The 14,211-nt window shown below is 55.7% G+C and overlaps 1 protein-coding gene across 2 annotated transcripts in view; it reads right to left on the reverse strand.

Moving 5' to 3' along the window:
• Positions 1 to 13,531, reverse strand: part of CASQ2 (calsequestrin 2) — a 177,543-nt gene extending 164,012 nt beyond the window's left edge. The window contains exons 1-2 of one of the 2 annotated variants that reach the window (XM_086935859.1): positions 12,751 to 13,531; positions 11,962 to 12,660 (exon numbers count right to left, since the gene is read on the reverse strand). In XM_086935859.1, the coding sequence (XP_086791985.1) occupies positions 11,962 to 12,198 (237 nt within the window). In that variant the 5' untranslated portion in view covers positions 12,199 to 12,660; positions 12,751 to 13,531. Of the gene's footprint in view, positions 1 to 11,961 lie in introns of both variants that reach the window. The other variant, XM_086935858.1, reaches the window with a different exon arrangement.
• Positions 13,532 to 14,211: the final 680 nt, after the last annotated feature.

Below are 14,211 nucleotides of genomic sequence, written 5' to 3' on the forward strand. Positions count from 1 at the left end.
CCGTCTAGGATGAGTTCCTCTTTACGTCTCTCGACTCCAAGATACAACTGCCTTCCTGCTCTGGAGCTGCCCCAGTTATAGGGCTGGTGTGCTTTGATGTCCGGACCCTCGCACTTGGAGGTCGGGAGGTCCGGGATGAGGGAGTCCAGACACCCAGCAGGGGGGTGGAGCCAGCGCTCGGGGAGGCGATGGGCGAGCGGCACTTGGTGGGGGAGAACCATCGACACCTCCTTCTCCCATTGACTTGCCAAGTAGCCCGCTCACCTCCTGGGTGGATGGTGGTGCCGGGATGTCTGAGGCCTGGCCAGGCCCAGGGTCGAGGTCGGCCGGGGGCCAGGTGGCCACGTGGTGGAGTGTCCAAGATGGCGCCCCGGGATGGGCGCGTGGGCTGGCAGTGGATCGGACCCACGGGGTTGACAGGCTCGAGGGCAGGGGTCCCTGAGGGGACGGAGGACGGGCAAGGGTGGTGTGTAGTACCTGCGTGACCGGGCTCAGGCCTGGTCGGGCCGGGGGAGAGCGGCCTTTCATGTGGCCTGTCCAACATGCGTCCCCCCCAGCTGAAGGCGGGGAGAGTTACCCATCCTCTTGGGGACTCTCCTCGTCGAGGCGGAAGAACCGGGACAGGCCATCCGCGTTGGCGTGATCTGGCCCAGGCCGGTGTTCGACTGTGAAGTCCATACCTTGTAGGGAGATGGACCAGCGTAGTAACTTTGGGTTTTCCCCCCGCATCTGCATCAGCCACTGCAGGGGTCGGTGGTCGGTCTGTACCCGAAAGTGTGTGCCAAAAAGGTAGGGCCGGAGCTTTTTGAGGGCCCATACCACAGCGAAGGCCTCCCTCTCTATGGTGCTCCAGCGCTGTTCCCGTGGTAGGAGTCGCCGGCTAATGAAGGCCACCGGTTGATCAAGGCCGTCGGTGTTCACTTGAGACAGGACTGCCCCAATGCCATGGTCGGAGGCATCCGTCTGAACGACGAACTCCCGGCTGTAGTCGGGGGCCTGGAGCACAGGGGCGGAACACATGGCGGCTTTCAATTGTTCAAAGGCAGCTTGACACTCTGGGGTCCAGTTGACTTTCTTGGGCTGGTTTTTCGACGTGAGTTCTGTGAGGGGCCCCACTATAGTCCCATAGTCTTTCACGAACCTTCGGTAGTAGCCTGTGAGGCCCAGGAAGGCTCGCACCTCGGTCTGGGTGATGGGGGACTGCCAGGACTGGATGGCGGCAATTTTTAGCTGCAGAGGGGCCACCAGGCCGCTTCCCACCTGGTGCCCGAGGTAGGTTACAGACCCTTGCCCAATTTGGCATTTGCTGGCCTTGATCGTGAGGCCAGCCCGCTGTAGGGCTTGCAGCACTGCTTGGAGGTGGTGGAGGTGCTCGGACCAATGGTGGCTGTACACAGCGATGTCGTCTAGGTAGGCGGCGCTGAATCCTTCGAGCCCCGCCAGGACCTGATTGACGAGCCGTTGGAACGTCGCTGGGGCGTTCTTCATGCCGAAGGGCATGACTGTGAAATGGTAATGGCCATCGGGTGTGGAAAAGGCAGAACGTTCTTGCGCCCGGGGTGTGAGGCCGATCTGCCAGTAGCCCGCCGTCAGGTCGAAGATACTGAGGTAGCGGGCAGCTCCCATGCGGTCGATCAGTTCATCTGCCCGGGGGATGGGATGTGCGTCCGTTCGGGTGACCGCATTCAAGCCCGGGTAGTCGACGCAGAACCGGAGTTCTGGTGTGGTGCCGGGGGCAGCTGCTTTGGGGACCAGTACTACAGGGCTGGCCCAGGGGCTGTCTGAGGCCTCGATGACCCCGAGTGTGAGCATCTTGGCTACTTCTTCCTGGATGCAGGCCCGTACCCGGTCTGGCACGCGGTAGGCCCGGTGGCGGATAGGGGGGCTGTCCCCCGTGTCCACATCGTGCACACACCAGGAAGTGACACCCGGGGTGAGGGAGAACAGGTTGGCGAACTGTGATAGGAGGACTTGACATTCCTGGCGTTGCTCTCTGGTGAGGGCCTCCGAGAGTCGGACCCCATCCACGGAGCCGTCTTGCTCCCGAGTCCGTAGGGGGTCAGGGAGGGGCTCGGAGTCTTCTTCAGCCCCAGTGTCTGTGGCCATCAGGAGGCTGAGTTCTGTACGCACAAAGTGGGGCTTTAGTCTGTTAGCGTGGAGGACCCGGAGTGGGTTCCGGGAGGATTCCATGTCGATGAGGTAGGTGGCAGGACCCTTGCGCTCGATTACTTTGAAGGGCCCCGTCCATTTGTCTTGTAGGGCGCATGGTTCGGTGGGGGACATCACCCATACCTGTTGGCCAGATTCAAATTCAATGGATGAGGCATTCCGGTCATACCACTTTTTCATGTCCTCTTGACTGGCCTCTAGGTTGGCTTTTGCCAGTTCCCGGAACCGCCGGGTCTGGTTGCGGAGGGTTAAGAGATACCGGAAGACATCTGGAGGGTTCTTTAACGGAGGCAGCTCCCAGCCTTCTTTGACTAGGCTGAGCGGCCCCCGCACTGGGTGTCCATATAGCAGTTCAAATGGGCTGAAGCCCAGGGATTTTTGGGGGACCTCTCGATAAGCGAAGAGGAGGCACGGCAGCAGCACATCCCACTGGCGACGGAGGGGCTCTTCCAACCCCCCGATCATCCCCTTTAGCGTGCGGTTGAACCGCTCAACGAGTCCGTTCCCTTGAGGGTGATAGGGGGTCGTGAATCGGTAGGTGACCCCGCACTGTTGCCAGAGGGATTTCATGTATTTAGAAATAAAGTTCGTGCCTCTGTCGCTGACGACTTCTCGGGGGAAGCCCACACGGGAGAAGATCCCCATCAGAGCCCGGCCGACTACCGGGGCTGTCACAGTCCGCAGAGGGACAGCCTCAGGATAGCGGGTGGCGTGGTCCACTAGCACCAAGATGAATCGATGGCCTTGTTTTGTGCGCGGGTCCAGGGGCCCCACAATGTCTATTCCGACCCTCTCAAACGGGGTAGTGACCACAGGAAAAGGTTGCAGGGGAGCCTTTAGTTTGCGGCCGCTCTTTCCACTGGCTTGGCACGTGGGGCAAGACCGGCAATGCTGGTGCACATCGTTCCTCATTTTGGGCCAGAAGAAGTGGGTCACCAGGCGACTGTAGGTTTTATCTTGTCCCAGGTGTCCTGCCAGGGGGACATCGTGGGCCAGGTTTAGCAGAAAGTCTCTAAAACGGAGGGGCACCACTAATACTCGGTTGGCCCCCAGCTCGGCGATTCTTTGCTCGCTGTACAGCAGATCATTGTCCCAGTAGACCCAATGAGTTCCGGAGGTATCCCCTGCGCTTTGGGCGAGCGCTTGCTGGCGGAGTCCCTCGAGGGAGGGACAGGTCTTCTGTTCTTGGCGAAATTGTTCTTGCGTGGGCCCCCCCTCTTGAGGCCACTGGTCGAGGTTAGCGAGGTCGGAAGGTTGAGCTGGTTCGGGGGGAATGTCACGGTCGGTGGTTTCGGCTGGGGCGACTGGGGGCGGTGGTGCCGGCCATTCGGGTTCTTCGGGGCGGTGGTTGGCACGGGTGGCCATGGACCGGGTGGTGACGCACGCCCAGTCCGGGATGCCTAACATCCCCAGGTGTTCTCTGCGCTCCACGGCTGCCCACGGAGAGCTTTCAAGGTCATTTCCCAGGAGGCAGTCTACGGGGGCATCGTCTCGGACCGTTACTTTCAACATGCCGGAGACCCCTCCCCATTCGAAAGGGACGCAGGCCATCCGACACAGACTTTCCGAGTTATCGGCTGATCGTACAGGGCAGAGAATGTTCGGTAGATACTGTTCTGGGGTCACCAGGTGACAGCGGACTGCTGTTACACTGGCCCCGGTGTCACGAAGGGCTTCGGCCCGGCGTCCATTGATGCTCACCCATTGGCTGTACTTCTGGGTGTTAGCGGGTAGGGGGACCCGCGGGACCATGTCTTTCCCCCCTAAGCATGCTAGAGCCATGGCGGCTGGCTCCCACTCTTGATGCTCTTGTTCGTATTCTTCCTGCTCCTCGGAGATCTGTTCTTCCCCTAGGGCCGCAGCGGCCACTTGGCGGGGTCTTGGGCTCTGGTACTGCGGGCAATTTGGGTCGTTTGCATAGTGGCCGACCCGTTGGCATCGGTGACACGTGACATTGGCTCTGTACCCCGGTCGCGCCGGGGTGCTGCCCCGGTTGGCCGGGGGGGTGGTGCTGGTAGCGGGGGCGACCGGAGCGTTGTCTCTTCCTCGTCCTTGGCCCCCTCCTCCTCCTCTGGGTCGGTGCTGACCATTGTTGTTCCGGTTCTGTTCGTAGGACCCATTCCGGCCCACTCTGGTGATCTCCCACCGGTCAGCTTCGGCTGCGAGCTGCCGGGGATCCGTTAACTTGCTGTCGAGGAGGTGTTGGCGGAGTTCAATGAAGCAATTGTTCGACAGATGCTCCCATACCATCAGATTGAACAGTTGTTCATAGGTCGTGACATTGTTTCCTCTGATCCAGCCCTCGAAGGCTCGGCTAAAGTAGGTTACATAGTCCACCCAAGTTGTACCCGGGATGCGGGTGCAGTCTCGGAACCTCTGGCGGTACATCTCGGGCGTGAGGCCATAGCGGGTGAGGAGTGCCGCTTTCATATGGTCATAGGAGGCCATCTGGTGGTCCGGGAGTTGTAGCAGGGTATCGCGGCCCTCATTGAGGAATCTCCCCCATAGACCGGCTCCCCAATCGCTCCTATCGATCCGGTGTGCAGTCATAGCGATTTCATAGGCCTTAAACCATTGTTGGATGTCGTCCTCTCGGAAATATTCTCGGACAACATCCTTGGGGATGTGTACCTTTTTCTCTGTGGTCCCTGAGGTGTGGGGTCGCTCGGGCACCCCTGCTTCTTTATTCTGCTTGCGTAGGTTGATCTCGGCTAGGTTCCGTTCGTGTTCGTACGCCAGTTTCTTTTCCTCGAGCTCCCTTTGTCTCTGTTTCTCCTCTCTTTCTTCTCGGAGACGCAGGTGCTCTAAGTTGATTTTTTGTTCGGCCAACTTAAGTTCAACGTCCATTTTGAGCCGGGCCATTTCTAGCTCGTGTAGTCGGGTTCTTTCTCTTTCCTGGATCTCGTCTTGCGAGAGACCCGTTCTTTGCCCTTCAGGGGCCGTGGTGGTTTTTTCTGCGGTGCTTTGATCGGGGGTTCCGGCAGCCCCGGTTTCTGCCCAAGATTCTAGGGCATGCTTAAAATCATCTTTGGTGCTTAGTCCGGTGGTAGCGATACCTAGTTCGATGCAGAATTGTTTTAGTTCACGATGGCTGTACTCCTCTAATTTTTCCATTTGGAACTTCTCTGTTGATCCGCTTTCTTTAGTTGTCATTGTGATTTCGTCGTGGGGTGAGCTACTCTCTGTACGTTATGCGGTGATTCGGATCGCGCCGCTGGCCACCAATGTTAGACGGACCGGGAGGGTCGGCCGAGACTACAGGGAGAGGTCTCCGGGGAGAGCCGTCTCCAACGACTGTACAGACAAGTAACTTCCCCCCCCACAGACGGACACCACACAAGGTTGAAGTTTAACGAGGCTTTATATGCAATTCTTAGGTTACGATGATATGATACAAGGAGGTCTGGACTCAGGGGTCCCCTCGGTTCTGGTCTCTGGTTTAGGAAAGGGGGTAGCGGGACAGTCTTGTTACCAATGAGTGGAAAAATAGCTCTCAATCCTCGAGCTCGGCGTTCTAGATGATCGGGCCGCGGCGGAGCCAGCAGGTCCCGAGATGGACGAAGGAAAAACGACGGTCCGCGGCGGAGCCTGCAGGTCCCGGTGAAGATGACGGTTACAACGGTCCGCGGCCACGCCAGCAGGTCCCGACGACGATGAAGGAGATGAAGGTTGCGAAGTCTGGTGGCAGCGCCAACAGGCAGGACGATGGTGCACAAGACAGAGCTACGGCAGCGCCAGTAGTCCGTCTAGGATGAGTTCCTCTTTACGTCTCTCGACTCCAAGATACGACTGCCTTCCTGCTCTGGAGCTGCCCCAGTTATAGGGCTGGTGTGCTTTGATGTCCGGACCCTCGCACTTGGAGGTCGGGAGGTCCGGGATGAGGGAGTCCAGACACCCAGCAGGGGGGTGGAGCCAGCGCTCGGGGAGGCGATGGGCGAGCGGCACTTGGTGGGGGAGAACCATCGACACCTCCTTCTCCCATTGACTTGCCAAGTAGCCCGCTCACCTCCTGGGTGGATGGTGGTGCCGGGATGTCTGAGGCCTGGCCAGGCCCAGGGTCGAGGTCGGCCGGGGGCCAGGTGGCCACGTGGTGGAGTGTCCAAGATGGCGCCCCGGGATGGGCGCGTGGGCTGGCAGTGGATCGGACCCACGGGGTTGACAGGCTCGAGGGCAGGGGTCCCTGAGGGGACGGAGGACGGGCAAGGGTGGTGTGTAGTACCTGCGTGACCGGGCTCAGGCCTGGTCGGGCCGGGGGAGAGCGGCCTTTCATGTGGCCTGTCCAACACATCACAAACATCCAACCTAGCTGAGATGCACACTGAGGCCACCTACCTCCCAACACCAGTAGACTCCAGCAGCGCTGGGACGCCTTAGGGTAGCCATCGCGCTATATAAATCGTCTTTTCATTTCATTTCATTTCACAACAAGAGACACAAAACACACTGGACACATCACAAACATCCAACTTAGCTGAGATGCACCCTGAGGCCACCTGCCTCCCAACACCAGCAGAATTCAAGGAACACAACACATAAACACCACACAACGAAAGACACAGAACACACTGGACACATCACAAACATCCAACCTAGCTGAGATGCACACTGTGGCCACCTGCCTCCCAACACCAGCAGACTCCAAGGAACACCACACATAAACACCACACAACAAAAGACACAAAACACACTGGACACATCACAAACTTCCAACCTAGCTGAGATGCACACTGAGGCCACGTGCCTCCCAACACCAGCAGACTCCAAGGAACACCACACATAAACACCTCACAACAAGAGACACAAAACACACTGGGCACATCACAAACATCCAACCTAGCTGAGATGCACACTGTGGCCACCTGCCTCCCAACACCAGCAGACTCCAAGGAACACCACACATAAACACCACACAACAAAAGACACAAAACAGACTGGACACATCACAAACTTCCAACCTAGCTGAGATGCACACTGCGGCCACCTGCCTCCCAATACCACCAGCCTCCAAGAAGCATCACACAAAAAGACCACACAACAAGAGACACAAAACACACTGGACACATCACAAACATGGATCCTAGCTGAGATGCACACTGAGGCCACGTGCCTCCCAACACCAGCAGACTCGAAGGAACACCACACATAAACACCTCACAACAAGAGACACAAAACACACTGGACACATCACAAACATCCAACCTAGCTGAGATGCACACTGAGGCCACCTGCCTCCCAACACCAGCAGACTCCAAGGAACACCACACATAAACACCACACAACAAGAGACACAAAACACACTGGACGCATCACAAACATCCAATCTAGCTGAGATGCACACTGAGGCCACCTGCCTCCTAACACCAGCAGACTCCAAGGAACACCACACATAAACACCACACAACAAGAGACACAAAACACACTGGACACATCACAAACATGGATCCTGGCTGAGATGCACACTGAGGCCACCTGCCTCCCAACACCAGCAGACTCCAAGGAACACCGCACATAAACACCACACAACAAGAGACACAAAACACACTGGACACACCACAAACATCCTACCTAGCTGAGATACACACTGTGGCCACCTGCCTCCCAACACCACCAGACTCCAAGGAACAACACACGTAAACACCTCACAACAAGAGACACAAAACACACTGGACACATCACAAACTTCCAACCTAGCTGAGATGCACACTGAGGCCACCTGCCTCCCAACACCAGCAGACTCCAAGGAACACCACACATAAACACCACACAACAAGAGACACAAAACACACTGGACACATCACAAACATGGATCCTAGCTGAGATGCACACTGAGGCCACGTGCCTCCCAACACCAGCAGACTCCAAGGAACACCACACATAAACACCACACAACAAGAGACACAAAACACACTGGACACATCACAAACATGGATCCTAGCTGAGATGCACACTGAGGCCACCTGCCTCCCAACACCAGCAGACTCCAAGGAACACCGCACATAAACACCACACAACAAGAGACACAAAACACACTGGACACACCACAAACATCCTACCTAGCTGAGATACACACTGTGGCCACCTGCCTCCCAACACCACCAGACTCCAAGGAACAACACACGTAAACATCTCACAACAAGAGACACAAAACACACTGGACACATCACAAACTTCCAACCTAGCTGAGATGCACACTGAGGCCACCTGCCTCCCAACACCAGCAGACTCCAAGGAACACCGCACATAAACACCACACAACAAAAGACACAAAACACACTGGGCACATCACAAACATCGAACCTAGCTGAGATGCACACTGAGGCCACGTGCCTCCCAACACCAGCCGACTCCAAGGAACACCGCACATAAACACCACACAACAAAAGACACAAAACACACTGGGCATATCACAAACATCCAACCTAGCTGAGATGCACACTGAGGCCACCTGCCTCCCAACACCAGCAGACTCCAAAGAACACTGCACATAAACACCACACAACAAAAGACACAAAACACACTGGGCACATCACAAACATCCAACCTAGCTGAGATGCACACTGTGGCCACCTGCCTCCCAACACCAGCAGACTCCAAGGAACACCGCACATAAACACCACACAACAAGAGACACAAAACACACTGGACACACCACAAACATCCTACCTAGCTGAGATACACACTGTGGCCACCTGCCTCCCAACACCACCAGACTCCAAGGAACAACACACGTAAACACCTCACAACAAGAGACACAAAACACACTGGACACATCACAAACTTCCAACCTAGCTGAGATGCACACTGAGGCCACCTGCCTCCCAACACCAGCAGACTCCAAGGAACACCACACATAAACACCACACAACAAAAGACACAAAACACACTGGACACATCACAAACATCCAACCTAGCTGAGATGCACACTGTGGCCACGTGCCTCCCAACACCAGCAGACTCCAAGGAACACCACACATAAACACCTCACAACAAGAGACACAAAACACACTGGACACATCACAAACATCCAACCTAGCTGAGATGCACACTGAGGCCACCTGCCTCCCAACACCAGCAGACTCCAAGGAACACCGCACATAAACACCACACAACAAAAGACACAAAACACACTGGAAACATCACAAACATCCAACCTAGCTGAGATGCACACTGTGGCCACCTGCCTCCCAACACCAGCAGACTCCAAGGAACACCGCACATAAACACCACACAACAAAAGACACAAAACACACTGGACACATCACAAACATCCAACCTAGCTGAGATGCACACTGTGGCCACCTGCCTCCCAACACCAGCAGACTCCAAGGAACACCGCACATAAACACCACACAACAAAAGACACAAAACACACTGGACACATCAGAAACACCCAACCTAGCTGAGATGCACACTGTGGCCACCTGCCTCCCAATACCACCAGCCTCCAAGAAGCATCACACAAAAAGACCACACAACAAGAGACACAAAACACACTGGACACATCACAAACATCCAACCTAGCTGAGATGCACACTGTGGCCACCTGCCTCCCAACACCAGCAGACTCCAAGGAACACCGCACATAAACACCACACAACAAAAGACACAAAACACACTGGACACATCACAAACATCCAACCTAGCTGAGATGCACACTGTGGCCACCTGCCTCCCAATACCAGCAGACTCCAAGGAACACCGCACATAAACACCACACAACAAAAGACACAAAACACACTGGACACATCAGAAACACCCAACCTAGCTGAGATGCACACTGTGGCCACCTGCCTCCCAATACCACCAGCCTCCAAGAAGCATCACACAAAAAGACCACACAACAAGAGACACAAAACACACTGGACACATCACAAACATCCAACCTAGCTGAGATGCACACTGTGGCCACGTGCCTCCCAACACCAGCAGACTCCAAGGAACACCACACATAAACACCACACAACAAAAGACACAAAACACACTGGACACATCAGAAACACCCAACCTAGCTGAGATGCACACTGTGGCCACCTGCCTCCCAATACCACCAGCCTCCAAGAAGCATCACACAAAAAGACCACACAACAAAAGACACAAAACACACTGGACACATCAGAAACACCCAACCTAGCTGAGATGCCCACTGCAGCCACCTGCCTCTTGGCTCCCAACAGCACTGGTCTCCGAGAAGTGCCACACTTAAACACCACTCAACGGGAGACACAAAACAGCTTCCTGCATCCAAGGCAGAGCAGATGTTGTGCCTCCCAAGAGACATCAAAAACAAACAACAAGTCGAAAATGACAGGGAAGTGCGAGGAACCACTCCCCTATAGAAGGCCATTGCGGCTCCCAGCACTTGCCTCACAGAAACCCTCACACACCTGCAGCCTCTGTGACTACATTTACATCACACTAGTGTCCCTTGTGTAACAGGGGGAGTTTGTTCTCACCTTGCCTGAGTTACGGTAGGGGGCGTTTTTACGCGTTCACAGCAAAATGTTACCTGGACCGCGTGGGAATAACAGGAAGGGCCGGAGCACGAGGAGCCGAGGCTCGCGCCACGCGCGGGTTTTATACTAAAATATAGTGCGAAATGTCGGCTCTCGGTAATTACGCGTATTTTCGCGTTATTTCCCCCAAAGTTTCATTCATGATCACACCAAAGCAAATGACACATATTCTGCACTCACCTACCCACAGCATACTAGGCAGCACGCCTCATACCAAGCACAGCGCTATAGGAACAGCTATGAAATCGTTTACGAAATTAACCAACTCAGAAACACAACGTGACACACTATTTGTCTCTTTAACTTAAAGCCAGCGAACAGCGTGACACAAGACAAAAATACACAAACAATTCTTGACACAACATTCTGAATCTTATTAAATATGCATTCAACGCGTCATTCAGGCACGCGGAGCGCCCACCTCAGCAACCGCTGTGGAGCCAGGTGACCCACAAACACTAACTATTTATTAGGCACAACACCACACACATCCACCTCAAGACACACAGCCACACACACACGCGCATGTAACACACGTCATCCACCGCCATTGCACCCGGAGTACCGCCACCTGCCAGGGACGGACATCTCACCGGTGTGGGGTGTGTCTACACAACCCAGGGCCACACCTTCTTAACACTCCACCTTACACAGAACCATCTCTTTTTCAGAAAGCAGCTAAAAACCTGGCTATTCGATAAGTAATGCTCCCACCCTCTCCCTAGCGCCTTGAGACCCTCTGGGTGAGTAGTGCGCTAAACAAATGTATGAACTTGAACTTGAACTTGAGCACAACGCCAACCCCCAGCCGGGCCTGCTGCAAGGGAACAGGAACCAGATGGCTGCACAGCACGAGAACATCACACTGCCACAATGCTGTGTGGAACATCTACCAGCAAACTGTGAGATTTCGGCGATCCAGATTCTAGACACAACATTTGAAAGGATCTGGCCGCGGTATTTTAAATACACGATCGTTCATTAAAGCTCCATATTCTGGCACTAAACATTCCAGGGTAAAGCGCCTGGAGTCCTTACTCTCAGGCTGCGCGCTTTAGGAATGCCAACAACTTAACATAACATAGCAACACGTACTATGTAACAGAAGCAAATAAGAGATAAAACATGGTAGGGTGTAGCATACAGCACACAAGGACAGCGCTTAAGAGAGTAGTATTTACAACACGCCATGAACACAGCTCCTAGTACTTAGCACACGTCATGGGACACAGCTCACCTGGGGGGGGGGGGGAGGGGTTGAGGGGGGGCTTACACTCACCTCCAGCACCATCTCCGTCAGCTGGAAGCGCTTGTGCGAGAGCTTGTCAGGCCCCACGGGCTGGTGGTAGTAGACGCACAGCACCTCATAGCGCTTCAAGGCCGGCTTCAAGCCGCGCTCCGTTAGCTCCAGCACCCGGTCCTTGCCGTCGTAGGTGGGGAAGTCCAGACCTTCCTCTGCCCTGCAGAGCGCGGGCAGGAGGAGCAGCACCAGCAGGAGGCGCCCCGGGCACAGCATGACACCGACTGGGGGTCCCACACTCAGGGAGCGGGCACTCAGGGAGTGGACAGACAGACACTCAGGGGACAGGAACTCAGGGAGTGGACAGAGAGGCACTCAGGGGACAGGAACTCAGGGAGTGGACAGACAGGCACTCAGGGAGTGGACATATAGATACTCAGGGGACAGACACTCAGAGAGTGGGCACTTAGGGGCCAGTCACTCAGAGAGTAGACACTCAAGGGACAGGGACTCAGGGAGTGGACAAACAGACACTCAGGGAGTGGACAGACAGACACTCAAGCGACAGGCACTCAGGGAGTAGACAAACAGGCACTCAGGGAACAAGCCCTCAGGGAGTGGACAGACAGGCACTCAGGGTGTGGACACATAGATACTCAGGGGACAGACACTCAGGGAGCAGACACTCAGAGAGTGGGCACTTAGAAAGTGGACAGACTGGCACACAGGGAGTGGGCACTTGGGGCCAGTCACTCAGAGAGTAGACACTCAAGGGACAGGGACTCAGGGAATGGACAGACAGACACTCAGGGAGTGGGCAGTGGGCACTCACGGAGTGGACAGACAGGCACTCAAGGAATGGACAGACAGACACTCGGGAGTGGACACTCAGGGGACAGACACTCTGCTAACACTCAGTGGGCAGGCATTCAAGGGAGTCGAAGGTGACAGTCTCGCCTGGCGTCAAGGAACTGACAGTCAAGAGCGGCAGAGAGCGCCCTCTCTTATAGCATCACTGACAGGCACGTGAGTGACTGACACTCAAGAGCTCAGCGCGGGGGACACTGGCACTCAAGGGACTGACCCTCAGGGGCAGACACTCAGGGGGCAGATAATCAAGTGACCACCTCTCAGGGGTCTGACGGCCAGAGACTCATACTCAGGGAACAGGCACTCAGGGAGTGGACACTGGACACTCAGGGGGCGACTAATTCTCAGCATACAGAAACTCGAAGGGAAGTGAAGGGTGCAGGAGACACACGCAAGTGGCTTCAAGGGACAGACACTCACTGAGCTGGTAACAGGGGCACACTTAGCTACAGGTGAGAGGCACTCACTGAGGTGTAGTAACAGGCACTCACAGAGGTGCAGGAACACACCCACTCGGTGTCATGTGACAGGCACTCAGTGCGCTGCAGGAACAGGCACACCGGTGCATGTGAAGGGCACTCTCTCCCTGCCTCCTGGGCACAGTCACTCACCAGGCTGCAGCGGTCCTTCACTGGCTCTGACACTCATGGGACAGACCCGCGAGAGGGGGTGACGGCCACCCTGCCCTTCTCTGCGCTCCTTGCTGTGAGGGGGGCTAGGGATGGGTCTCGGTCCCCCCGAGCCGAGAAACAATGAGGCACAAGAATAGGCCGAGCCCAGCCCGGCCCAGCCCGGCCCCCATACCGTACATAGCCCCCCGCACCACACGGCCCGCCCCGGCCCAAGGAGTCGCCATTTTTAGGCAGCAGCAGTTGTTTACAGGCTAAAAATACCCGCCGAGGGGAAAGAATGGGCAGATGTGCGTGGGCGCTGAGTGGGGGTTGGGGGGGGGGGGGGTGAGAGAAGAGGGGGGGGGGGGGTAGGACCTCACACTATGCAAACCCCCCCAGAAGACGTGTCACTGCGGAGGGTAATGGGGGATCCGTCTCACTTAACACGGGCCATGGTGGGATACCCCAGGACAGACAGACAGACAGATGGACGGACACAGTCAAGGAACAAACACACACTGCACCAGTCTACACATCACATACTAAAAGACCAGGCCTTTCACGAGAACCCAGGACTACCACACTGCAAACATTAATAGAACAGGCCTTTCACGAATACCCCAGGACTACCACACGGCAAACATTAAAAGAACAGGCCTTTCACGAATACCCCAGGACTACCACACGGGAAACATTAAAAGAACAGGCCTTTCATGAATACCCCAGGACTACCACACTGCAAACATTAAAAGAACAGGCCTTTCACGAATACCCCAGGACTACCACACGGCAAACATTAAAAGAACAG

This window comes from Lissotriton vulgaris, chromosome 8 (assembly GCF_964263255.1).
Source record: "Lissotriton vulgaris chromosome 8, aLisVul1.2, whole genome shotgun sequence".
Taxonomy (NCBI): domain Eukaryota; kingdom Metazoa; phylum Chordata; class Amphibia; order Caudata; family Salamandridae; genus Lissotriton; species Lissotriton vulgaris.